Source organism: Sebastes fasciatus, chromosome 8, assembly GCF_043250625.1.
Source record: "Sebastes fasciatus isolate fSebFas1 chromosome 8, fSebFas1.pri, whole genome shotgun sequence".
Lineage (NCBI taxonomy): Eukaryota > Metazoa > Chordata > Actinopteri > Perciformes > Sebastidae > Sebastes > Sebastes fasciatus.
In genome coordinates this window covers 22,158,480-22,186,065 of record NC_133802.1, presented here as the reverse complement: position 1 = coordinate 22,186,065, position 27,586 = coordinate 22,158,480, and the positions used below count along the sequence as shown (strand labels likewise).

Below are 27,586 nucleotides of genomic sequence, written 5' to 3'. Positions count from 1 at the left end.
AAACGCTGCTGCAGCCGCCGCCCTTTGTTCCCCCTGGTTGTGGGCCTTGCTGTCCTGACCTCACTTTGACCGCTAGGTGGCGCTCTTGCTCCACCAAAAACCCTCCAGCTTCTCCAACTTGACCGCGCTGACGTCACGTCAGTCTGGAGCATCAAGGCCACTTCCACTCCGCTATTGGTCTTAAAAAATCACATGACATGTCTCCCACAGCATCCATAATGATGTTACTGATATATTTTTTTTGCACCCCCCTCCTCTCCAAAAAGATGTCAGCATCCTACTGTCCTTATTCTCCTGGAGGAATCCCATAGTATAGTCCAGACCAGTGAGTGGAGAACACACCAAAGCGATTATACTGTGTTGTTGCCAAATGCAAAAAAATGTCATGTCCGAATAACTTCCTCATGGATTCCTTAATGGGAGGATCATCTTCCTCCTTCAGGGGTGAGGGTTATTCCAGCAACCCCGGGATGTACCTCCACACATCTGCAGCTGCAGAGTACGGATATTCAGTGATGAGAAACATTGGGAAGGTTGGACCATCTCCACTCTCCAAAAGAGACGAGCTTCTTCTTCCCCCGAGTAGCTTCCAGGATGCGCCCTACCTGTCATCACAGCTGGCCACATGGACTCCTGCAGGCTCCAAAAGCAGTACTAGGGACGAACAACCTGTTGCCCAGCAGTGTTTACAACCCTGCTCCTCGTTTCCAGCGGGCAACGTCAAAGAGGAGGCGTTTTGTTGCCTCTATCAGGATCAGGATGACAGCAATAAGGGGAAACAACAGACAACAGAGTCGGCCACTTACATCCGGCTCGGAGACAACAATAGCTGCAGGGCGGCCGAGCAGAGCGCCTCGTCCAGCGGATGTTTTCTCCAGGTGTACCGCGGAGAGAGGCCGCTGCAGCAGCAGCAACAGCAAGAGCACCACGAGTTTCCCTCCGGCTTCTCTCTGACCCACTTGGCGACATCTGTTGAATCAGCATCAGAATCGACAATAAGTTGCAGCAAGGAGACAGCGAGAGAGGTTGCAAAGACAGATGAGAGGAGTCAGAGCAGGAAGGAAGAGAAGGCCAAGAGTGACAGCTGTTCAGATAACTCGGACGGGGAATTAAAAGGTAGACTTTTTACCCCCCTCTTCCTCCTCCTCCTCCTCTTCCTCCTCACTTGACACACATTCATGCATAACATGCACACATCTGCAGAAAGAAATTCACGAATGTTCTTTTTTGGAAAACAAGGTTGCATTGGTGTTTACCATGAGTGAAATAGATTTGGATAAACCACAACAGAGTGCTGCAATTTATTATGGAAGCCGAAACGTGCATGCTCAGTGACAGCTTTCCTCCATTTTTAATTTTTCATATCCATTTTCTTCTTAATACTCATTGCAATATATACAAATGTATGATTTATAATCCCAGTCAGCTTTATTATATATTCTTTGGGTCTGTAGCATCTAAGTAGTTTGTTTACAGCAACAGTTTCTGTCACATCTGTGTCATAATATACGGTGACCACACGATTGTGTGTGATTGTGTTCCAGGCTCTGGCATTAAAGTGCAATGATAATGTCCATTCTGTCACTGGCAGTATATACTGTCAAATCACATGTTAGTCTGCATGTGGCATCATTTGTACACACTATTCTCTGCGTTTCTTATGAAACATTAACATTAATTTGTAGTATATTCCACACGTGCATTAACTGTTATTCGTGCACGCTGTGTTATGTGTCATGGCCCAATAATGCAGACTTATGTTTGATCGCAGTCTTATGAGGCTGTATGGGCATTTGACAGCCTTCGCCTAGCAGGGGTTATAGTGCCTGTGGCATTTAACACCTTTCCATTAATGTGAGAATGTGAGATGGGCAGTTATCATTGAAATAAACACTCTCACACACACATACCCACACATATCACTGCACTCTCTTTCTCTTTTTGCATGGGTCATTTGCATTGTGAGACGTAACCGTTTCTAACAGCACCATTTTACGCCTCAAAATGCCTGGTATCGAGCCAACTTCAAATTCTTTTTGCACCACAGTTGAAAACCTTTTTTTGTCACGATGCCCTGGCTTATTACAAAACATTTCTCACTATTATATTTATCATAAATACATTTGCACTTTTCTGCGTCGATGCAACGATAATTCAGGATAATTCAGTGCAGTTTTTTGCAACATTATTTAAAGTGAAAGTCCACGTCTGAGGAGTCATAATATTTTTTCCTTTATTCTAACAGTTAATAAAAATAAACCGAATGGATCCGTTTGACACAAATTCAGTAAATTAACGGTTTAAACAGAATTTTTATTAAACGGTAACAAAAGGTTGATAATATTTTAAACACCAACATAATATAATAATAATAATACTTATTGTTGTTATAGTTACGCCCCTGGTAAATTGATGGAAGCTAAAATATTGCAAATCCTTCTGCCGTTTGTCTTTAGCTCTTATTAGCTTCAGTTTATTGTGTTATTTATTGAGTTAGCTTCATACATTACGACCAACAAGCTCGTTTTATATTATTTTAATTTAATTAAGAGGATATAGCCAGGCAATGTGACCATCTATTTGAGCGCGTGTGTGTTTGTGCGTGTGTGTATGTGTGTCCTGTTAATCCCATATTACTGAATTAAATGTTTTGGTAATGATTAAATGTGGGGCCACACACTGAGTGTTCACATTAGGGTAATTATTACTGTAACCAGCATTGTGTGTGTGTGTGAGTTTGAGAGTGTGTGTGTATGTGTGTGTGTGAGTTTGAGAGTGTGTGTGTTAGGCGTTATTCCCTAGAGTCTGCAACCTAATCAAGAAATTAACTGAATGGGCAGCAGTGTGTTTTTCCCTTGCTATCACAGACATGTTTCATTGTCTTTATTTTTTATTTATTTTTTTAAATCTATTATCATGCTACAGAGACTTCCTTTTTTTTATTTTAGGATGAACCCCCCCAAAAAAATCCAATTTTCATTTGGCTCCGGCGTGCAAAAGGTAATAACATTTTATGGGAGTCTGAGGTCCAACAGAGACAAAAGAAGTGCTTACACACCCCGGTTTGATTTGATCTAATTATAGCTGTACACCACACAAAAGCAATTTGCAAGCAGGAGTGGGAGTTGTAGCAAAAAGAAAGGTGGGATGTTCGGCATCCAATGTTCATTTATTCAAGTGAGAGTCACGGAGAGAGTCCACCACACCCAGGTAAATCTGTTCTTCTAAACAACTCATTTTGATTTCAGATGAGCTGCTGTTGAATGTGTGTGTGTGAGATTTGGGCGTGTACATATCTGGCATCGAGTGTATTGATGGATGTTTATATATAGAGCTGCATGTGATCTCTGCACACAAAAATGTCTGGATTTTTGGCCACTGTTGCTCATTGTTGTCTTTCTCTCTTGCTTGTAGATGATTTATCCGCGGAAAAGACAACGGGAAGCTGGTTAAAAGCCAAAAGTGGAAGGAAGAAGCGGTGTCCCTACACAAAGCACCAGACGCTGGAGCTGGAGAAGGAGTTCTTGTTCAACATGTATCTGTCTCGGGAGCGCCGCCTGGAGATCAGTCGGAGTATCAACCTGACCGACAGACAGGTCAAGATCTGGTTCCAAAACAGACGCATGAAGCTCAAGAAGCTCAGCAGGGAGAGCCGAGAAAGAGGGCACAGTGCAGTTTATAACTATTCCTGAAGACATTTACACATACATACACATACACACCCACACACACCCACACATATTACAGATACAGACAGACATGCATGTGTCATCTAATAATACATTCACTCATTATCAAAAAAAAAAATTCTGCACACACACATACACACGTCGTGCCTTCCTATATGGACTATAAAAACGCCTCCAGGTGAACACTTGCGTTGGAACAGTGAGATGCCATTACCTTTGCAATGATAATTATACTATAACATGAAGCAAACGGAAGGAGGAGGCAATCTCAAAGTAGTCTATAAATAAACTCATGGCATGCAAGCAGTTTTTTTTTTTTACTTTGCTGAGCTATATAATGGATGTTTTGCCACTTTGTGCAGCTTCTTCGTTTGGTATAGTCTGTTGCTTCGTGCAAGCGTTTAATGTGCATGCACGAGACGATATTAAGCCATAGTCATGGCAAACGATTCCAAAAAACAATAAAAAAAAAAAAAAGGAGGGGGAAAATGGGGAAAAAGGTATTAGCAACTTTGTCCTTCCTTTCTGGCATAGTGGTGCAAATGAGAAGGGAGGGAGAGAGACACTGCAGGATGAGAGAAGAAGTAGATCATGGCAGTTTTAATAGAAGTGAGAGACCATAACGTTGATTTAAATATTATCCAGGTGACCACAGTAAGTCAAGGTCATAAAATTCTAATGTCAGGTTCGCCCTGGAAAGCGTTGGGGGTGGATTTTATGATCTGCAAATATAATGTGCTGCAGCAGTAAAGATGCGTTTAAAGGTGTGTGTATGTGGAGGAGGGCTAATCCACAGCAGAGAGACCGCAATGTGCAAGGATCCAGCCGAGGCTGCTGGGCTGGAAGGAGCAATCCGCCTACCATCCACCGCCCAGGGATAATGGAGCTTCATGCATGGGAGCAGGAGATAAGAAAAGATGGTGGATAAAAAAAGGGACAGCTATATACCGCGACTGGAGCTGCAGGAACAATAATAACAACATGGGCATCAGTGGCAAACACGTGGATAACTAAACGCACCGGTGGAAGGAAGGCGTCTGCAGGAGGCGACTGAAGGTAGGACCCTTTTTTTTTTTTTTTTTTTTTTTACGTAATCAATTTATTTCCTGTTTTGGAAAAGTATGCAACATCTGTCAGAGAGGGAGCTTGCTTGACAGCTCTTGTGGCACGCCTGGTGCACGCCTGCACACGTCGGTAGTTTATAAGTTGTTGGTGATCAAAGAGCGTGCTGCTCATTTCTTTCTTCTCTTATTTCACTGCGATCAAAATGCTGCTGGTTGAATATTTTTGCTTTATGTGTCTAATTGCTGACTGATTTTTTTTTGCTTATTTGGAACAGCTGAATAAATGGCTGTGCAATGCTGGTGATGGAATTAGAACAATAGCACATTAAGTCTGATTTTTTTATTTTTTTTATGAGCAAACAAGTGATGCTAGAAGTTGTCTACAGGCAGTGATTTAGAAATTAGCTTGATTTTAAGCCCTATATAGAGGATTATGTTGTGTTTTATTGTGCTGGTACTCGCCTTTTCTCTCTTTGTGCTGAATAGTGTTAATCCTCTCTTGGCTTTTTTGCATGCATTGTCCTTTTTCCTTGGATTTTTAACCCCTTTTGCGCGAAGCTGAAGCGTGGTTTAGGTAGTTTCATGTTGTTGGGGTTGGCTTCCTGGCTCGGCAACAAGAAACTGCCTTGATTACGTCAGTTCGTCTTCATCAAGGGCACAATTTCCGCTGAATTACCCCCTATAGTCACCCAGGTCCAGGCAAATGGCATTGTAAATGAACTGGGGCTGCAATACCTTGGACAGAGACGTTTTTTCTTTCTTTGCTGTTATTTTTGTGGCGGGCTGTAAAACCTTCTGAGGCTCTCAGGAGGAGAATAGGTTGTAAACAACATGGGGTAAAGTTTTAGACTGCCTTATATTGCATCTGTCATCACTGACTGTCTGCTTAGGTTTAGTGGTTTCAGCTGCTTTATGATGAGCTCAATCTGGATGGATAGATAGTTACCAGATAGATGGATAGGATAGATGTAACATATTGTACTCATTCATTTATCTGACAAATTGACAAATTAATCTGTAACAGGAAATGGATGCGTGGGGACATTTCCATAATCTTATGCCAGCATAAGTCTTGTTCTTGTAAATGATAATACACTGCTGCTTGAAATGTATTATTCCAAAATGCCGTTCAATCCCAATTTCCGTTTTCCTGCAAAGTTTTATACTGCGAAGTGGCCTAATATTAAAATAGATATGATACTATATGATCTGAAATAATTCTTAAAATGAAAGTTTAATGTTTTCCACAAACTTCGACACACATAAAAACATCTTATCACTGACACTCGTGACAGCAATCATCTCATTAGAAGTCACATTTTGTTAATTGAGGCCTATTTTTTTTCCCAGTGAAATTCCTGCGAATTATTATTTTTTTTCTTATTAAATATCTTACCTCATATCTTCACATCATTATTTGGTTGCTCTTATACTCTTGTTTTATTGCAATAGTTTGGATTTAAACTTCAATAGCACAGAGTTATTAGACGTATTGCTGGCACATATATATTTATTTCGGTATAGCACGAAAGTGAGTCACTAACCATCACAAGTATAGGCCTATAACTTTATTTAATCCAGTTTAATCCAGTCATCAGTTTCATTACTAACATTATTGATATACCTATTATGCAAAGGGGAAATTAATATAGGCCAATAACAGTCAGGAAAGTGATGAGTTTATCTAAAAGAAGCACAATAAGGTATTTATGGAACCGTCTGTTCTTGTGGCTCAGTCAGCATCTTTCCAATGTTTATCCTGGTCACTATTTTTATTTTTTCTTATTAAATATCTTAACTCATATATTTACATCATTATTTGATTGCTCTTATACTCTTGTTTTATTGCATAGTTTGGAGTTAAACTTCAATAGCACACAGTTAGTATAGATGTATTGCTGGCACATATATTTATTTTGGTATAGCACTAAAGTGAGTCACTAACCATCACAAGTATAGGCCTAATCCAGTCATCAGTTTGATTACTAACATTATTGATATACTTATTACCTAAAGGGGAAATTAATATAGGCCATACAGGACAATAACAGTCAGGAAAGTGATGACTTTATCTAAAAGAAGCACAATAGCATATTTATGGAAGCGTCTGTTCTTGTGGTGCAGTCAGCATCTTTCCAGTGTTTATCCTGGTCACTATTTCCCCTTGTTTTCTCAGCCCCCCTTTCTTTTGGCGGTAGTGCAACTGGAAGAGACAGTCTGGAATCCAAAGTCACTTTCATTCAGCTCAGTGAATGAGTGTCTTCTCCAGGAATGCATCACTCACAAAGACTTTACAACGCTGGAAACAGCCCCGAGAGCTGCACAGATTCAACCCTAAAACCATATACACATAAAGCAATTTATTTCACTTTGTAGTGGGCGCGCAGTGAACTGAAGGCTTTAGTCAGCCACTTCCTTGGGACAGCTGAAGATGGGTTACTGCCACTGGCATGATCAGACATGAACCAAATATGCTTTCCTTCTTCCTCTTTTTTCTTCTTTTTTTGACATATATTATTAACTTTTCTTGTGAGAGATATATGGGAAATGAGCTCCTCGTGCTTTATTTATTTATAAAGTTATAGTAGACGATTGAATTCAGAAGACGAGTTAACTTTCTGTCATTGGAAAATGTTAACCTTTTTATTATTTTGAACATTTTTGGCGACATAAAACTCACTTTTTTTTTTTTTTTTTTAATGGTAAATAATAATTGAGAATATTCCTATCCGCATTGCGTGGTTTGGTTACAACTAAGCTGTTTATGCACAAAAAATGCCACAAATAGCGTTTTTTAGGGATCGTGATCATTATCCCATATGAATTACTCCGCGTTTTTTAACCAAGAAAAACTGTTCTGTAGGACAAGATTTTGCAAAATGTACTGTATACCAGAGGATATACATATATATAAATATATATAGAATATCTGTATTGATCAGCAGTAGGTCTCAGCTGAAAAACGGAGGGATTTCATCAATAGTTTTGATTTAAAAATGCTTTTGTGACAGTCTGAAAGGACAATTTATCAGTCGTGTTTGGATGAAACTGTAATACGCAGCGGTTATCTTGGATAGAGAACACTGTAATACAGTTTTTGGGTAATACGGATAATTTTGTGGCATCTCTGAACACACACTAACTTTTGTTTGTTTGTGCGGTTCTTTCTGTTTAGTACATGGCTCGTTATAAATATATCATAATATGCACTTTTGAATTTATGAATTTTCAACATAGCAGAGTTTAAGCGCGTATAAAATGGCCCAAATGTTGCCTATATATAGACTGCACTGTGCGTGTGTTTGTGTGTGTGTGTGTGTGAGAGAGAGAGAGGCCTGTTTGTTCTGGAGGTTCATGATCAAATGTCTTCTTATTTGTGACTATTTTTTTGGACGAGATTACATTTAATATCTTCATTTTTGACAGAATAGATAATGTGCTTTCGCCCTGTCATCACACAGACACAGCCAGTAGACGTAACGGTGCGTGTCTGATGAAAAATAGAAAGAAAGCTATGTTGCAACGCATACTTTGTTTGTTTGATATTCATCCAGCCAGCAATGATACGAAGTGATTGCGGTGATGGAGGTGAAAACAAACAGACTCCTTTTGACAATGATGATGGATCATCTTTAATTAGATAATATGCACAGGAAGTTATTTGATCTGTTTTTTTATTATTATTATTATAATAATAAGAACATTGAGACTAATTTGCTGCCTGTCGTAATCTGCCATTCACCCTTTTTATACTGTGAAGATGTTGGTTTTGTTGTTTAAACTGCGGACAGATTGATCTTAATTGAAGCTGCCTTATTCAATAGGTATCTTTCTTTGCATTTTTACCCTAAAATCTATATTTAGGTGAAAAGCAAACACCAACCAAAGTGCCAGTGCTATTGAATTAAAGGCGTACTTGTTTTTAGCCAATGATTTCAAATGAATATGAAGCCTCTCCGCACTGCGGATGCACCCAGACTGTCTCACTGTTTAATGTTGTTGTCTGTTGGCATCTACTTGAAGTATAACCGCTCAAAGCTGCACATAAATATTTATATATCTTATATCCAAAATAGAAACATTGTTCTGCTCAGTAAAAGCTGCTGTGTCCACTGTGCGAACATTAGCCCTATAGGCCTATCGTCTGCGTCATACTGCTAAATATGTCTAGTGCGTATTTGTTCATTTTTATGAATAGAAAATCTTGTAACTGAGAAATGTCAGAGCCAGGCGTATTCTGTGGCGGAATGATAACATCACTTTAAATCAATGTTATCATCATTAATTGAGTTATATTTTGCATTTGAGTTGTATATAGGACAAATCCAGACCAGTACATCCCTGAAGATGGAAACCAGATAGTAGGCTCCAAGAGGGAGTCTGAGGACAGATGGCGTCGTGTGTTGTACAGACTGTACATTTTTTTGATTTTGGACTATATGAATAAAAATTGACTTGATTATAGACATAACATAGAGCCCATGTACAAGTAAACCAACAGTTTCGTATCATTTGTCTCCTGCTAAACCTGTACTGTTACTTTATTCACCCATTTCTATAGTCGTTCTTTTCATATATTGGTGATTACTGGATCACCATCAGCTTTTACGCATGCACACCAAAGACGAATGTCTGCCGTTTGTACGCAAAAAGTAGACATTTTATATATTTTCTATTCTATTATATACGTTAAAAACGAAATAAACAAACCACTCCTTCTTGTTTACAGCAGGCGGTGTGTCTCTGTAGGTAAAAATGTTGAGGAGGAAGTGAAAACGTGTAATACGATAAGGTTTGGCGATGCAACAAAGAGACATGTCTTCGGCAGTATAATCTTAAATAGTCTAGTAGCAACTCCACTTGTGTTCAGGAAGAACAACGGAAATAAGAAACAACAACAAATTGATATTTAATGATGCAATTTTTTTTTTTATTAAAGCACAACAAAAGCCTGGATAAACGACTCGAATAGATACATTGAAAAAAGAAAATCCTCACTTGACATTAATGGACACACACACATACACACACACACACACACACACACACACACACACACACACACACACACACACACACACACACACGCGCACACACACACATACATACATACATACACACAGATGCACACGTACACACAAACACAGGCGCACACCCAAAACAGTACAAAGGATTATTCACTGGATTACTCTGGACATAGATACGATAATGTATTTATATGACCATATGTTCTGGTAATAAATGGCCTCTGAGCACTTTTTCATTCTGCTTTAATGGCAGCAGCAGAACAAACGGATTTAGACCTTCAACCTGCAGACAAACCCCTTTAAAAACACCTCTAATTTAAGATAAGTAATTTACCTTACTTAAATTTACTAAACATTTGTGCATTTCTGTAAACATGTGTTGAAATGTTTGACTCAACAGCAGACTCACGCGCATTCATCAGCGCGCACCAGGACGCCGTTTGGCATGATCCGGGTTAAGGTCTGGCGTCTGGCCTTTTAAATTTCATGGTTGAATCTGAACTCATGCAGCCATGACAAACATCGCTCTTACTTATACTGATTCCATTTAGTTTTTACGTCACGGCGCCAAAAAATATTGGAGTATCAATGTCAGTTAATTTCCAAGTACAAGAACTCATTTGAACTTAAATTGGATTTGGTCTAGATTAATTAGTGACGTCATGTGATCCTTGTAGCTTGGGTGATGACAAAGGCGAGATTTGTTTTTTAAAATGCCAACACTGTTTCCTGTTTTAATTTTTCCTACAGATGCGTAATTATCACTCGTAAATTGGGATTTATTTGTAAATTTGGTTTCCGGTTATGTGTCATTTATGGAGCCAAAGTGCATCCAGTTGGAGTTAATTCCAGCATAGTGAAGAGTGGTAGCACTACTTTAATTTCACTTCTGAAAGGCCTAAATCCATCCATATATTTCACATTCTTATATTAAGTTTGCAATAGTTTAATTCAAGTAGCTTTTTCTTCCACAGGAAAGTAGTGTAAAAACATATTTCCAACATGAAAACAGCAATTACGCACATCAACATACTGCATCACACAAAATAAATACACATCCAAAACATAGATAAAGCATACACACACACACAGCATTGAAAGTCATCCCAATAACACGCATCAGCATCACCGTTTCTCCAAAAATGTACAAATACACTCCTGCACCAAAGTCACCACATCCCATAAATATAACGTGTGCAGCTTTTAGGATTTCCTAATGCACCAGCACCCAGTTGTTATCGACCCAATCCAGTCTGCACATGTGCATTAAACTTTCAGTATTTATGCCACAATTAGTCTAATTTGTGTTCCCTGTGACACTGCATGCATGGTCTTCGGTTATACTCAGCTGCTTCATCGTGTATTGTATTATTCGCTGTGTCGCTGCAGCCCTGCAGGGTTGTTTCACAGCCTACTAAATGACAAGTATATCGCAGTAAAGTCTTGTCATTAGATCCAACAGTAACATTATCTGTGTTATTGAAAGCTTTCATCTAGTTAGACCTTTAACGAACCTTTTTACCTCCCTGCAGTCTTCTGTCTCCGGCCCTTTTCTGTTTGAATTGTTTCCCATGCATAAAGTGGTGGTGGTGGTGGTGATGGTGGTTTTATGTTGAGCGAGGAAACTCGGATGCAGTCTTATTAACGACACGTTTATGAACAATCAAATGGTCCTCGTTAAAATTTATTGATGGGGCATAAAAACATGGACGGTCACTAGCCGAATATAACCCTCTGTAGTGGGCTGCTTGTCAAGAATCTGAATCCCCTCCTCTCCTATCTCCTCCGCAGATCCCATTTTTAGGAGAATGGTTGGTGTGTTGCAGCCTCGTTAAAACGGTGCAAACTTAATTGTTGGTGTATCGAGCAGCAATGATCCAGTATTTTGAGCCTGTCTGTCTGGTTTATATGTACCCACTGCCAATGTGAAGCCTCACTCTCTCTATTAACAAATAAGGAAGTTGTAAAGCCTTCAGTTTCATCAAAACTGCTTTGATAAAGATAAAAAGGCGATTCAATAAACACTTTAATGCTGTAATACTACCCATTGCACTACGGATTTCGCCCAGACAGAGATTGATTACACCATCAAATAGTGCCTTGCTCGCTTTTAGACGTAATGTGCGCAGGTCTGTGCTGCGACTATAGAGAAAAAGATCCACCACCAGCACTCCACTCACTCACAAAAAGGTTTTCTTTAAAAAAGGAAAACATGCTTGTTATGGAAGTTACCTCTAATGCATCCCAGAGAAAAAGAGCAAAAAAAAAAAACACTTCTTTAATCCGATTTATGTTGCATTGGAGGATCCCATGCAGGATAAGTGTGGCGCATTGATCCACTGTACAATTTTTTGTGTGGAGGGGGTAAATATAATCACGTGGTCTGCGAGGCAGCCAATAGCATGCAAGGGAAAGCGTTGAGAAATAATTACCTGCCTTGATTGTTCTATGGCTAGATAAAAAAGTACACATACACCCCATATAATAATCGGATGCATGTAAAAAAGAGTCAGGGAAGAAGCTTTTCGACATGTCGACCACGGGTCCCATAAGTAATTATTATGTGGACTCCTTGATCAACCATGAAGCAGAGGATGTCCTTGCTGCAGCTCGGTTCTCCTCGGCTCCCGGTTCGCACCCAGCAGCCGGCCCTCGAACGACGTCTCTAGTGCCGGAGTGCTCCGACTACCCTTCCTGCAGCTTCGCACCCAAACCTCCCGTCTTCTCCACCTCCTGGACCCCCGTGCACTCCCAGTCATCTGTGGTTTACCATCCGTACAGTCACCACAACCCGCACTTAGGCACAGACTCGAGGTATATGCGCTCATGGCTGGAGCCCATATCAGGCGCGGTGCCTTTCCACGGCTACCCGAGCAGCAGCAGGCACTTTGGGCTGAAACCAGACGCCTTTCAGGAGCACAGAGCCGCCACAGAGTGCCTCGGCTCCACTGGACGGACCTACACGGATTATCTGTACTGCTCATCCACTGACATGCGAGACAAGCAGACGCAGCAGCAGAATAATATCCCTTCACCCGAGGAGTCGGAGCTGCTGGCTACAGGGAAGCATAAAGACGAGAAGCCGGAGCTAGATCCGAGTAAGTTCAAGCTCCCTATACATTCTTTTTTACAACCAGTTTTTTTGCTTTGGGGTTGTTTTTGCTTTTTTGCTAAGAGGCATTTTAACGCCCTATATACGTAAAAGTGCGTTTCATCCTCCCTGTTTTCAGCTCAGCCCTAGATAGTATCGCCTCTTCTGCTATAGGAGGGGGAAAGCTTTAGGAAGTATAAAAGACAAACGCCACCAGGCTAATATTGGGGCTATAAAACCAGACAGGGTTGTAAACATGGACTACAGGAGTTGAATTTGGAAAAAGCTGCTCCGTGATGTTTAAAAACATGCAAGGTGCTTCTTTTTTTACCCAAAAACCGACATATGAAATAACCCTATTCATCAGTTAAATGCTTTATGATGCATTTTTACGACCATATTTTTGACCCCGTGCCATTACACACGGCACATTCAGCCCCTATAAGCTACTTTCAGCCCTGTTTTTTTATCATTATTTTTATTCTAGGCCCTTCATTTCGGTATCTATTTGATCTACCCAGTGGTAGAATACATTATTCACCATAATAATATTAATGAGGAGATGATATGCATGTAGTTGCATATGAAAAAGTTTCTCTCTTCTCTTCTCTCTCGGTTCCAAAACAAATTCACATGACTCTTCCAGTCCAACTTGAGGAATGTAGGGACATACTGGAGGACTTTCACCACCACGGACCTGTAAAGGCTTGAACCACGGGCCATTTTATGGGCCAATAAAGTGAATAAGCGCATTGAGTATTTTACGACGGTGTTACTCACAAGTCAAGGGGACAAGGAAGCAAATCAGTGTAGGGTTGGATTAGTCTGAGGCTGAGAATCTGCCCCTCAAAATGTTTACTATCTGCTAAAACACTAAACTTGTGTATGTTTTAAAAAAAAAAAAAAATTGTAGCACCTTGTCATGAGCCCACAGAATTGTAAATCCAGAGGCACATTTTTCTAAATGTGCCAGTCATTTGTTTCAGTTTTGAAAAATGTGTCACAGTGTTGCCCCCATAATGTTCTGCCTTTTATTCTTATTATGGTTTTTATACTTGCAGATAACCCTGTGGCAAATTGGATACACGCTCGCTCCACGAGGAAGAAGAGGTGCCCTTACACAAAGTACCAGACTCTCGAGTTGGAAAAGGAGTTTTTGTTCAATATGTACCTAACAAGGGACCGCCGATTCGAGGTCGCGAGGGTCCTGAATCTGACCGAGAGGCAGGTCAAAATCTGGTTTCAGAACCGGCGAATGAAGATGAAGAAAATGAACAAAGAAAAGACCGACAGAAAAGAACAATAATGTGGACTTACAGTCACAAAAAACAACCATAATAACCACTAGTCACATGGACAGCACAGATGCATCAAAACACACCATGACCCCCCTCTTCTCCTCTTCATATTTATCACTTTGATGGATTTTTTTGTATTAACCTTAACTTGATGCTGATTATGTATTTTTTTCCAAGTGCACATTTATGTGTCCACAGTATAAGCAAAAGAAAAAAACTTCCAAGGAGATAATTACATTCAACTTTCACTTCGAAATACCTTTTATGTTTTTTTTTTGTAAAAGAAAATGATACAAGTGCAGTTTGGACACGTTACAACTGTCTGAAGAAAGAGAATACTTGAATTCTTTTGAATTTCACAAACCCATAATTTATGATGTGAATGTTTTTCTTTCATGTTTTTATTTCCTTTGTACGTTGTTGTGCAGGTGTAGTATTTTGTACAGAAACAGAACATCTGCGATCGGACTTGTCTTGTATTTTTTGTGATAGTTGTTGCTGTAATTTGTGCATCTTTTCTTTTTTTTTGATTGTAGCCTTACGAGTTTAACTATAGAGTGTAGATATAGACCTCTGCAAATATAAACATAATCACTATAAGTGCTTGTTTGCTGTATTCATTGTGACCCAACGTGGATATCATGTAATTGTGGCTCTGCAGAGAGAGGGCCCAACAAACAGGATCTCATTCAATATCAACTTAACTTTTTAATTGATTTAAAAGCCGCAGGAAATTTGGGTTTGCCAGATCACTATAGCTACATGTTGCAAACAGATGGATGTTTGGTAAATAATTATGCCTCCACATTTCTTCCTAACATGTTTTGCACGACGAGCATTCCTCCAAGTACAGCTAAGGCCTAAATGCAAACCGCAAATAATGGCGAGGTCGAAAACTTCACGTTGTCAGCTCATTTAAAGACTCAAGACAACATTGTTTTAATTTAGCTTTGCATTGCTTTCAATCGGGCTCTTAATTAGCCTTCTTTAAGCCTCAGACACGTACATTTATAGTTGTGCATGTATTTAAGAATATGTGGCACAAATAAACACACAAATGAGCGTGTTTGGGTGTGGAAAAGTGCATTTCTCCAAGAAAAATACGCACCGATTTTTGCTGCAAATCATTCATTCTGCTGTTGTGTTTACGGTTTTTACTAATATGGGTGATGTGCAGCAATATATTTCACTTAAATTGTGCACAAAACATTCTTATAAGAGCTAAAAAAAGAAAATGCATGAGGCATGTGTTTTATTGCTCCATGCCTTATATGTGTTTAAAGTACCCAAAACTATTTGTGCAGTTTTGCATATTCGATTATAAATATTAACCACTGCTATGAGGTATTTTTAATAATATGGGTGATGTGCAGCAATATATTTCACTTACATTTTGAACAAAACATTCTTATAAGAGCTTTAAAAAAAAAATGCATGAGGCATGTGCTGTATTTGTTTTATTGCCCCATGCCCTACATGTGTTTAAAGTACCCAAAACTATTTGTGCAGTTTTGCGTTTATAAATATTAACCACTGCTATGAGATATTTTTCTTTTACCTTCTAAATAATCTTACAGATTGCTAGTTTTCTACAGGCATACACAGGGCGATCACAAGAATATAAGGCTTAAATTTAAACATTTGAGTGTTAAAAGTGAGAGACAATTTCCTCCCCAAGTCTCGCATTTGTTTCCTGGGATAGGCCTTTAAATTGCCTTTTTGTGGTGTCCAAACAATACGGACAGGATGCTGTGATTTCAAAGCCCCTAATCCAGTGCATTTCCGCTCCAGCTCGGACAAAAAATGCCAGTTTTACAGCCCCTGTTGGAGCTCGGGCTGTTTGTCTCAAATGCAGACGAACAAAGCAAACTCGACTAACTGGCTAGACGTCTGGGCTAAATTACTTTATGGTTTTAATGGACGGTGGTGGTGGGACTCCTTCAAAGGAGAGTCATGCGCACCGTTCAGGGGACTTTTTGCCTGATGGGCCAGGAGCAAAACCCCCTCCACACTTCATCACATGAGTGGGCTATTAGCCTACAATTAGATGGGAAAACGTCAATAGTTATTGAGCATAAATATGAGTGCTGCAGGAGCACTGTTATCTCCTATATGAGACAGGAAAAATAGATCCGGCACAACAAAACGTGCTGTAAACCAGAGGAGATTGGAGGCATGTAGTTTCAGATGTGGTGGCAAACAGCTTCTTTTCATCTGCTTTATTTATATTAAAATAGACGTGATACATACACGGTTTTGGACAAATGGGGAGACCTTTTCTGTCCACATCGCAGTTGTTTCTGATTGGTGTATTCTTTGAGGTTTAGGGACGCATGTGGACACTAGATGACGCTGTTGGTCCACGTTTTGAGCAGAGTCTGTGTGTTTTTGAAGGGCTTTCTTCACAGCTCTGTGGCTTGGCTGAAAAATGAAGAGTAACCTATCGATGACAAAATGACAGATATGGTCACACACCGCATTTAGTGTAATAGGCCACAGAGCAAACGCTCCGGAATGCAGAGAGCTGGTTGTTGTGTCCGACACAGAGTGGGTGCATAAACATATTTTTATTTATATTTTTTATATATTTTTTAAATATAAAAAATATATATTTTCTTTTGTCTTGTGGGTTACATTTTTATTTTAGTTTTTGTCATTTTTTTTGTTTTAAAAAAACAGCTCCAATATTCTTAAATTTGTGAGTTAATTGGGATGTTGTGGTATTTTTATTTTTTTTATTATTATTATTTTTCTTTTTGCTACCCATTGTGTGTCCATTAAAAATATAATCATTTTCCTCAGACAGGTTTTTAGTTTTGACAAAGAGCAATAATATCTGCATTTAGATAGATAGGATAATACGTCATTGTGTGTTTGAATTGCTATGAAAAATGTGTCTGGATTAATATTATTATTTTTTGATTTATTGTTTTTTATTAATTATTATTATTTAATTTAATTAAAATGGGCTACCTAAGTGGAAAAACAAAGAAACACACAATTAACATAATAGCAATAGCACAATTAATGAACAGCCAGAAACAATATTTAAATATATAAAGACTTTAATAACAATTGCATCAGTAACATCAATACTATAAATAGCAGCAGAAACAACAACATTATATATAAAACTCACATCATACAACAACATGATGATAATAATATTAATAGCCCCAATAATAGTGACAACAAATTATATTTAATTATACAATAATTATAATTCCATTGTGAGAACACGTTGGCACAGTTTGATGAAAGAACAGCAACCTGCTCATTTCATCATTATATGTTTCTGTTATGACGTCTGTAGCTCAAAGTCCCCAAGAAATGTGCGACAATGATTGGCAATCTGCATATTTATAGAGTGTGAAAGGTCTATAAATTCGCCCAGTGCGCCTTTCATATTTTACGATGATGTGTATAAAACGTCAGTAACCCCACAAAAAACCACACTGGCATATTTGGAGAGAGAGAGAGAGCACCATACAAACTATTGAGCTGGGAATTGTACCGCGCGCTCATTGTGTAGCTAAACATCCCATGTAAAATTTTATGAACTCCTCCACGTGGGGAGATTTACTGCTGATCCTCGTCGGTTTTTACAGGGTCAGTTAGTGGCACCCAGTATTCACAGGTCGTGTTTATGTTTGCGTGTGTCGGTATTTTAACAGCGCATGGTGCAAAGTGTGTCGCCCTGGCCTTTATATACTCGATTACACCAGGAGGATGTCTTGCTTTATTCTATTGTTTTGACTGTATGTCATAGTATTGTGTATATTTAGTGGTCTATGCAACATTTGGGGTTTTCATGAACTTCACAAATGCTATAAGGTGACCTCCTCCTGCTCATAAAAGCAACAGAAATGAGCACATAAGCTTTCAACTCATAACATCTTTATCCTTTTATAAAGAGGAAACCTTCCCTCTTTTATAACCTCCATGCAAAGACAACAACTGTAAAGTCAGACTCTCTATATATAGTGGAAATGTACCATGTGTCATAGTCTTTTCTACTCCACAACTCCATAGGATGTTTTGCTTTATTCTATTGTTTTAACTGTAATGTCATAGTGTTGTCTTGCTTGTGTATTTGTAGTAGTTTATGTAACATTTGGGGTTTTCATGAACTTCACAAATGCTATAAGGTGCGATAAAAGCAACTGTTTTCTAGAAATGAGCGCATATAAGCTTGCTACTCCTAACATCTTTATCCGTTTATAAAAGAGGAAACCTTCCCTTCTTTTATAACCTCCATGCAAAGACAACAAGCTCAACTGTAAAAGTCAGACTCTATATATATATATAAATATATATATACCATGTATGTACCATGTGTCATAGTCTATTCTATTTTAACCTCACCACAACTCCATTGATAAGCTTGTGTAACAAAAGCCTTTTTGTGTGATAAACACAACATGGATCATATTTAAAGCCTCTCTGGTTGTTGGTTATGATTAGTGCAGCAGCTACTATCTCAAGGTGGATATATATACGTATAGGGCCCACTGTTGTGCAGAAATGAGCGCCTATAAGCTTCAACTCACAACATCTTTATCCGTTTATAAAAGAGGAAACCTTCCCTCTTTTATAACCTCCATGCAAAGACAACAACTGTAAAGTCAGACTCTCTATATATATATAGTGGAAATGTACCATGTGTCTTTCTATTTGAACCACTCCACAACTCCATTGATCAGCTTGTGTAACACAAAAGCCTTTTTGTGTGATAAACACAACATGGATCATATTTAAAGCCTCTCTGGTTGTTGGTTATGATTAGTGCAGCTCTCTTCTCTCTTCAAGGTGGATATATATACGTAGGGCCCACGTCTGACCGGTCGTAGGAAGATGAAGGGGTGGGTGGAGGGTGGAGGAGGGTGGGGGGTGCTTGTGGTGGGGGTGGTTCGGTGGGAAGCTAAAAAAAAAAAAAAAAAAAAAAAAAAAAGAAAGAAAGAAAAAGAGCAGCGACTGTGCCGGTGTGGAGCAAGCCAGCTTTAACCTTATATCCAAACGCACACATGCCATGATCCTGCGAGGAAACCTGGAGGAATAAAAAACCACGACTGTGAAGAGAAATCCGATGAGAGGAACAGCTCAGAGAGAGTGAGCTTGCCGTAGATTGTCCAAAGGGGCAGCGTTTTTCTCCTAGTTCCGGTTTGTCTTTGCCTCCTGTGCGCTGCTGTCTGTCTGTTGCAGAGAGAGAGTTGGGACCCCTCTAAACAAAAGGCTGCACATCATCATCCTAAAGGGAGAAGATATTCTACTGCAGAAGAAAGCCCCTTCTGCTTGATGCAAACTAAACATGAGCTCCTATTTTGTTAACCCTCTTTTTTCCAAGTACAAAGGCGGAGAGTCACTGGAGCCAACTTACTACGACTGCAGGTTTCCACAAAGCGTCGCCCGCAGCCACACGCTGGTTTACGGACCCGGAGCAGCAGCACCACCGGGCTTTCAGCACCCGTCCCATCATGTGCAGGACTTTTTCCACCACGGGACCACGGGGATCTCCAACCCGGGATACCAGCAAAACCCCTGCGCGCTGGCTTGCCACGGAGACGCGACGAAATTTTATGGATATGAAGCTCTTCCGAGGCAAACGCTTTATGGTACCCAGCAAGACGCGAGTCTAGCGCAATACCCAGACTGTAAATCGTCGAGCAGCTCTAACCCCGGAGAAGGACAAGGCCACTTAAATCAAAACACCTCTCCCAGTCTTATGTTTCCTTGGATGAGACCCCACGGTCAGAATCAGCATTATTATTATATCATTATTTCCTATATTCTTTCCTATGTTACTGCTGTGTGTGTTTGTGTGCGCATGTGTGTGTGTGCTTATTATGCTTGAGTATACCTCCAGTGTGTCTCTATAGCTATAAAATAAGTTAGTGAACATGATGGGACAGATTCAACCTGTGTATACTGCACTGCAAGGCAGCTGTTTAACTCTGCAGCACATGTCCATACAGGACAGTTTGAATTTTTTTGCTTTTCAAAAGTGCCTTTAAAAAAAAAAACGCACGATCACAGCTCATGACACTGGCTCTTTTGAAGGCAATTATCGTTGACATAAGATATTTCACAAGCTCTAAGAGAGGGGAGAGGTGGGGGAAAGATGAATAAGTCATAGTTTAAAATATGGTTGTGGTAGTGCCACACACACACCAGTAGCATGCAGACTGACTGACAGGAGGGTTTTATAGCTGAGACACCACTATATAGCCTAGATTATCCACAATCTGGGTTTTAAGGGGTTTTTGGGGGGTAATTTGACCCACATGGGGCCCCCAATGTGTCTCTCAGACTCATATAGCCATAATCATAAGGGCTTTTGTAGATATTACCCTATACCTCCATTCATGGATCATTCCTGTTCAGGCTATCAGGCTACATGAACTCCACACAGGTGTATAAGCTTCATTTTTTATCTGCTCACAGAGATATTTATCATTATAATCTGTCCCCATCTGTTGTTACACTGCAGTTTATAATCTCTTAGCTCTCCTTTTCTCATAGTTTACCCTCCTCTTCTCATTTTACTCATGTGTGTGTCACTCTGTGTATATGTGTGTATGTGTGTGTGTGACTGAAAATCTCACCCAGGCTTGTATATAGGCCCTGTTGCTAGTGAAGGAAAACCATACTAATACTATAATATATAATAGTTTATATACTTTAATTTAAAACACACATGTATTGATTTTGTTTGTAGGAATTTAGCACCAATAAACTGCAATTTAGGACATTTTTGTGCTAAATTTATAGATGTATTAGTTAATAATTGATACGATACGATACAACTTAACTTTATTGTCAGTTTGCACTGAAATTAATTTTGCATCCAGCTCAGTTTGAGAAAAAGTACACATACAATAGACACACTATTACCATATAGACAGACAGACAGACAAGTAAGACCCATCAGACAAAAAAAAAACACATCACAATTATTCATACATAACCCATTAAAAAAATTACCATCTGTCCTCTGGATTTACATTTATCTTTAGCAGCAAATTAATTATTATTTAGCCATTTTCTATATATAAAAACAGTATTTTTCTCACACTCACCCAGTAAACTCTTTAGAGGAAGTGTCACAGTCGCAGCTCCATGCAGACAGATCTGTAAATGGTATAAAACATGAGTGAAAATTATACCTTTTTTTTTTAGAAATCCCATATTCTTATTTGCTAATATATTTACCAATATCACACTTTAAATTATAGGGCTCTGTATAAGTGGATGTGAAGGAGCTGATTAGTATTCATGCTGAAGGGTGAAAGAAGCAAATGTTGAATTAATTATAAGTCATCTAAGCGTTTTTTTTTTTGTTTTTTTATTATGGAGGGTCAGTCCAGCTAATAATCTGGCTTTATTTCATTCAAGCCCCAGGAAGACGGAACGGGAGGCAAACCTACAGTCGTTACCAAACTCTTGAACTGGAGAAGGAGTTTCTCTTCAACCCTTACCTGACGCGCAAGAGGAGGATCGAGGTGTCGCACGCGCTGAGCCTCACCGAGCGACAGGTGAAGATTTGGTTTCAGAACAGGAGGATGAAGTGGAAAAAAGAAAACAACAAAGACAAGTTTCCGGGTCAGAGGGGAGAGGCTGAAGCCGAGGCCGAGGAAGAGGCCAACGAGGACGGTGAAGTGGAAGAGGCAGAGGCAGAGGCAGAGCAAGAGGAGAAAGAAGCGGAAGAGAAAGAAGAGACCAAGGAGTGATTTTTATGGTCCCTTTTTATGGTTATATGGCTGAAAAAAGAGAAGAAGAAAAAAAAGAGAGGCCTCCATAAACAGACGAAGAGTAACAAGGAAGGCAGAGAGAGCGTCAACTTTATGACCATCCTTTCATTTTGTCAAGAGGGAAACAGGAATCCCTCTCATATTGCTTATCATAAATAGACAAAATTCGCACTTATCCTCTAACATAATTTGGGATTTTTTCCAGTATAGAAAGCTACACACAGCTTGTAGCACATTTTTTATTTCATAGAAATTTTGCCCTTGCAAAAACAAAAAAGGGTCAGTAAAAAAAAGCATGTTATAGATGGAAAATGCCTTTTTTTTCAAAATTTGCATTTATTAATAATAATAATAATAATAATAATATGAAAAAGCATAGCCAAATAAGATCAAAACATGACCAACGCCGACCTGTGTTGTAAATAGTTTATAGCCTACATTTAAAAACGTCATTTCAGAAATTGTAAGCGAAAAATGTAGGCCTATAACTTTAGTATTAAGTGTTCAGACATCATCGCAGCAGTTACACCGGCTATAGAAAACGGCCATGTGTGTAGAAGTCCACACGTTTTATTACTCTAATTGTTACTGTTACTGTTTTACTCGTTTTCATGTGAATGGCCATAGACAAAGATAGCCATTTAGCTCCTCAGACATCTTTTTTCTAGGATTACCAGGGAAATGCAATCGTTTGAAATCCTTTGATGCTACCTAAACCTGGGGGAATTGCAATAGAGATTTCTGAATATAGAGATTTCATATGGTTTTAATTTTTAAAAAAGTGTTCTATTATCAACCTTATATTATTAAGTTATGTATATGTAGCATTTACCCGATTATACAGTTATACACTTTGTTGAAGACAATTTGTGAGTCTTGGGAAGACAATTAGCTCAAAGCCAAGCAAACAATGTTGAGATTGTACCACGGCACTACCTATAAACTCAGAGCTTTGCCTTTTTTGCTGGATTTCTATAATTCCTCTACTATGTGGCATCGCTCTGAATCTCGATTGCAAGCTATATATATATTTCCCCAACAACTAAAACTGCCTATAACGCACATTTTAAACATGTGTATGATAAATACCTGCTACAATTACAAGGATTTTAAAAAGTTAAAGGGAATTTTTATTTTCAATGTGCTGGTGACATAGCGTAGTTGTTTTTGCACTGAATATAATCTTTATGTACGTCTTGTTATATATTGATGTTAACAATATGCTCGTTTCCTGGTGTTTTCTCCTGTGAAAGACGGAATTGTGTGTCCCCCCCACCACAACCCCTGCCATTGTTGATGTAAAATCACGAATAAACAAGATGGCTCACAATCATTTCTGTATTTTTATTGATATTACAGCCCCCATCCTCCCACACACACACACACACACACACATAAAATGAGGTGCATACATGCATGCATGCATGCATATGTCAATATGCAGTGTACATATTCTGCTTTTCTCTCGAGTTATAAACTTTGAGATTGCTGCAGAGCCTCGGTTTTTCATATCCGGATGTAATTTGATACAAACAATTCAAAGAAGGAAATGGTTAAACGTGCAACAATGTTGTTTCTGATGATGCTTTGATTTTTCAGCCCATATACGCTCACATCACACATTTACTGGCTGCAGCAGCAGGGAGGAAGAGGAGGAGGCGCAATATAGCCTCTTGACTAAAAGTTTGCCTAATTTAAACTTTCCAACTTATTCGATTAAATAAAAAAATAAATAAAAAAAATAGAAAAAAAACGCCAGACGTGCGTTTGCAGACGTATCCCCTTTACCTTTTAAGGAAAAAGATTGCGAGTCCCATTCACAGCGTGCGTCCTCTCCTAAAGACTGAGTCGTGTTTTGATTCATCCTCTTAATAAGAAACTTCCTCTCTTCAGGGAGGATGCGAAAGCTTTCCTTAATGAATCTTGGGGATGAATAATGGCTGTTTGAGATGAGATGAACAAACATCTGGCGTGATGTTAATAATAATCAGACTAAATAATGTGCAAAGCATGAGGGAGGCTTTATTTATCCGTCTATACCATATAGCAAGGTGTTGTGTGAAAAACTTGGGTGTCCATGCAGACAAAAAGGAAATCAAAGAGGCCAAGTGCAGGTAGTCTAACCTAACACCTTGTGTCTCCTCCTCTCATCTCCTCTCCTCTCCTCTCCTCTCCTCTCCTCTCCTCTCCTCTCCTCTCCTCTCCTCTCTCCTGTCCAGCTGCTGCTGCTTTTATGATGGTCGGTTTAGAATAAAAGGAGGAAATGAGCAGTTAACATGAAATCAGAGTGTCATTGAAGTAGCACAAAGCACCGGTGCAGCTAATGTAGGTCATTTGAAGTGTTTGCCAAATAAAATAGTCGCTCGTTTATTTTGATAAAAATCTGATCCTTCTATTTCAAATCATGTAATTTGATCTCCTCTTCTTCCACTCACTGTTGGCAACATCATTTCACCCACATTTCACTGAAAGACGAGCTGTATTTTTAATTTAAAAGGCCAATAACAGACTTTTTTTAATTATTATTTAATTACAACTTTAATGTATTATTAAAACTACCAGTGCCCTCTTTAAGTGTAGTTGTTTCAGTGTCGTGCAGCTAAATTATTCAAAACTCCTGGTGTGTCTGTCTGCTTTTTTATCCTCTCAGTTACAGACTATTTGAATAAGCTGAGGTGATCCATTCGATGTGTATATGAGAAACTGTGCATGCAAATACTCCACCGTGCAGACTACTGTAAGGTGTGACTGCTATAGGAGACTGTTATTCCTTAAAGGGAATAATATTTAGTTTCTAGGTCTTGAACTTTAATTCAAAAATGTTTTATTTTTTTAGCTTGAAGGTAGATTATGAGATTTGGAAAATTAGGGCCTTTTTTAGACAGAAAAAAATAAGCAAAGCTGCAGATTTTTTTCAATTAACAGTTGTTTCTTAATAATTTTATTTATTTAATTTAAGGAAAACGAACTTACTGATGAACATTAAAGAGCTATATTTATTATTATATTATATTTAATATTTATTAGTATTATTACTGGGAAAGTCAGTGCAGCCTAACGAATGAAATCGAAACGAAAGCACAGTTTTACATGCAGGCTTTTCGATTGCATTTGATTTGTGTAAAAAAATGGTAGATTGCTTGCAAACTACTTTTTAATATCCCTATTTTTTCCTCAACACAAGTCCAAGCTGATACCACAAAAGCAATCTTGCAGATCTTCAGTTCAGGGTTTTTTTTACCTCCTTAATTGTGACTTGTATTTTTTTTTCCCTGAATGAAACAATGGTGCGTAAAGACGCAGCCTTTTCATCCAGGGTGTTTATTTCTCTATTTACGTGCGTGTAGTCTTTAGAAAAATCCGGATGTGTTCCCAAGTCGCAGCTATTCTGCACCACTGTGTGTGTTAGTACTTTTACCACAGGGTTGACGTTACCAATAAAGTTTAGTGTACCTGTTGTAAACTTTTATTGGCGGTGTAAAGGCACGGCTCGGATGGGTCTGCATCTTTTGTCTCTTGTGTGCCGAGGCTCAGTGTGGAGATCACGGCCTGCAAGGACAAGATGCACCGCTCATCCAAGTATGTAACTCAACATTTCTTTGATTATTTGGTTTGTAGGCAATTTATTTTATTCTGGCATATTTTATGCCATATTTTTTCTTTATAAAAAAGCAAGAGGCATTGATCTAGTGGGAATTAGGAGATAAAAACCTGCGTGTTGGGCTCAAAATGAAATGATTTCTCCTCTATTGTCCTCTGCATCTTGAATTATCTTCCTCATATTTTTTTTAAGATATATTTCAATGCAATATTTTTGTTGAAGACATTGTGTTGTAAACCCAGTGGCCGCCTCCTTATTTCTAAGAAGTCCGTATTTTCAAATGCGTAATTTCTTCCTTCTCTCTCTGTGTTTGTTTTATACTCATATAGATCCTGTTGAAAGTTTGAACTAGATTTACATTGTATGTTTTGCTTGGCAGGTAGCTAATGTTGTGTGTGTGTGTGTGTGTGTGTGTGTGTTCACTGTAGGCTAAAACTCCACCTTTCCTGCTTTTCAAGTTTAAATAACGACGAAACCCTCCAGCCACTTCAGTTCAATTTGACATAATCTCCATATTACGCATGTAGCTGGAGCATCAGTGGAACCTGATATCTGCTCACTTGTACTTGTATTCCAGCCTGAGAATCAGTCAGAAAGAAAGAGGCCCTAATATGGAGGTATAGTTTAGCTAATTGAAGTTTAATTAGACATCTCTCTCTCTTCATGTCTCTCTTCCTTCTCTCTGTCTCCCCTCCCTCTCTTCTTCCTCACTCACACACTTTTTATTTCCCATTTCCCGTTTGGCTTTGGCTACATCATGCCATAGAGCTTGTCCACCAGGGGATCTGTCATATTTTTTTTTGACGCACGTCTACAATCTGTGACATATGTTGGGGGAAATCTCCATCTCTCCATAGCCAAATCGTGTGGCCATTTTTAGTTTTCTGCAATCGAGAAAGAAAAAAAAAGCGAGGGGAAAAAAGATGGGTGCAAACATTCCTTGGTTGTTAAAGGGAGAAATTTACAGCTGAGTAATAAAAGTTTACGACTGAATCCTCTCTGCGATTGGCTGCGGCGAGCCACGTGGCACACGCTCTATGAACATGAACTTTATGCTGTTGTCTATTCTCTGCTCCTTCCCTTGTATCAGGCAGCAGACTAAAAGCTGGGTGCGTAGAAAACCTCTTTTTCTTTTTACTCTAATGTTTAAAAAAACTGCACCAGACATGTTGGGCGCTGCTTTAGTGTGATATTCATCCGATCTCCGACTCCCTGACAGAGGGATCTCCAGCCTCCTCTACCAGCCGCTGCGTTTATTCCCCCTGGAGGCAATAAAGCCGCGTCTGGGAAGGAAAGAGAAAAAGGAGCAGCCTGCTAGAAAAGACTTTTCTCGGCAAACAGACAGACTACAACCACCAGCAAGCTCCTCATCGCACACGGGAAGATGTTTGCTCTGTTGATATTCCCTCCCATCCCTTCAACCATCGTGACCCCTTCAGCTGCTGCGTTGAAGCTACAAAACTACGGAGAGAGACTGCTTGATGGAGGTAAGATTACACTTCTTTCTCTATATATGTGTGCATGTTGTGCTGGACGGCGGTGGCTTTGGGTTGAAATGATGAATGATGCAGAAAGAGTGTATATTCTGTGGTTGTTGTGACCTGACCTGTAGCCTAGAGGGCTGATGATGATGCCCATGCAAAAGCGACTGGCATTATTATTATACTGGCTTGCTTGTATAGCAGCAGCAGCACCTGCGTATGTGTGTGTGTGTGTGTGTGTGTGTGTGCTACTGGCCTACATTAGCGGGGCATTTTTAGAGATGCTGTGCCAATGTGTTGTCATAAATTTGCGCACTGATAGTAAACTTTGTCATCACTCATATAGGCCCCTACTGACCAGGCAGTGACAAATTGCATCCAATGTGCTTCTAATTATTTCTTGTTTTCATACTTGCTGTCACTTGTTATATATCCAAGCCTAATGTGCCAAAGGCCTGAATATCATATGCAATGTCACACACACACACACACACACACACACACACACAAACACACATTATAGGGCTGCTACAGTTATGTACACACACACACACACACACGTACACACACAGTGTAGATCCCAGCAG

At 39.2% G+C, this 27,586-nt stretch overlaps 4 protein-coding genes across 8 annotated transcripts in view; all 4 read left to right on the top strand.

Annotated features, from left to right (window-relative positions):
- The first annotated feature begins 283 nt into the window (after nt 1–283).
- Nucleotides 284–3,992, top strand: LOC141772869 (homeobox protein Hox-C10a-like). Its single transcript, XM_074644333.1, has 2 exons — nt 284–1,116; nt 3,415–3,992. Exons 1-2 carry the CDS (start codon nt 381–383, stop codon nt 3,690–3,692), a joined length of 1,014 nt encoding a protein of 337 aa, XP_074500434.1. The 5' UTR covers nt 284–380; the 3' UTR covers nt 3,693–3,992.
- Nucleotides 3,993–4,131: 139 nt separating this feature from the next.
- The window catches only part of hoxc3a (homeobox C3a), a 62,819-nt gene continuing 39,364 nt past the window's right edge, over nt 4,132–27,586 (top strand). For 2 of the 5 annotated variants that reach the window (XM_074644341.1, XM_074644340.1), the window contains exon 1: nt 4,132–4,745. The gene's annotated coding sequence lies outside the window, so the exon portion shown is untranslated. Of the gene's footprint in view, nt 4,746–26,326; nt 27,006–27,586 lie in introns of those variants that run through there. The other 3 variants (XM_074644338.1, XM_074644339.1, XM_074644337.1) reach the window with 3 other exon arrangements.
- hoxc9a (homeobox C9a) lies at nt 11,012–16,655 on the top strand. The gene is made up of 2 exons (XM_074644302.1): nt 11,012–12,878; nt 13,933–16,655. Exons 1-2 carry the CDS (start codon nt 12,311–12,313, stop codon nt 14,175–14,177), a joined length of 813 nt encoding a protein of 270 aa, XP_074500403.1. The 5' UTR covers nt 11,012–12,310; the 3' UTR covers nt 14,178–16,655.
- hoxc8a (homeobox C8a) lies at nt 19,096–23,247 on the top strand. Its single transcript, XM_074644346.1, has 2 exons — nt 19,096–19,916; nt 21,562–23,247. The coding sequence occupies exons 1-2, from the start codon at nt 19,478–19,480 to the stop codon at nt 21,894–21,896; spliced, it is 774 nt and encodes a 257-aa protein (XP_074500447.1). The 5' UTR covers nt 19,096–19,477; the 3' UTR covers nt 21,897–23,247.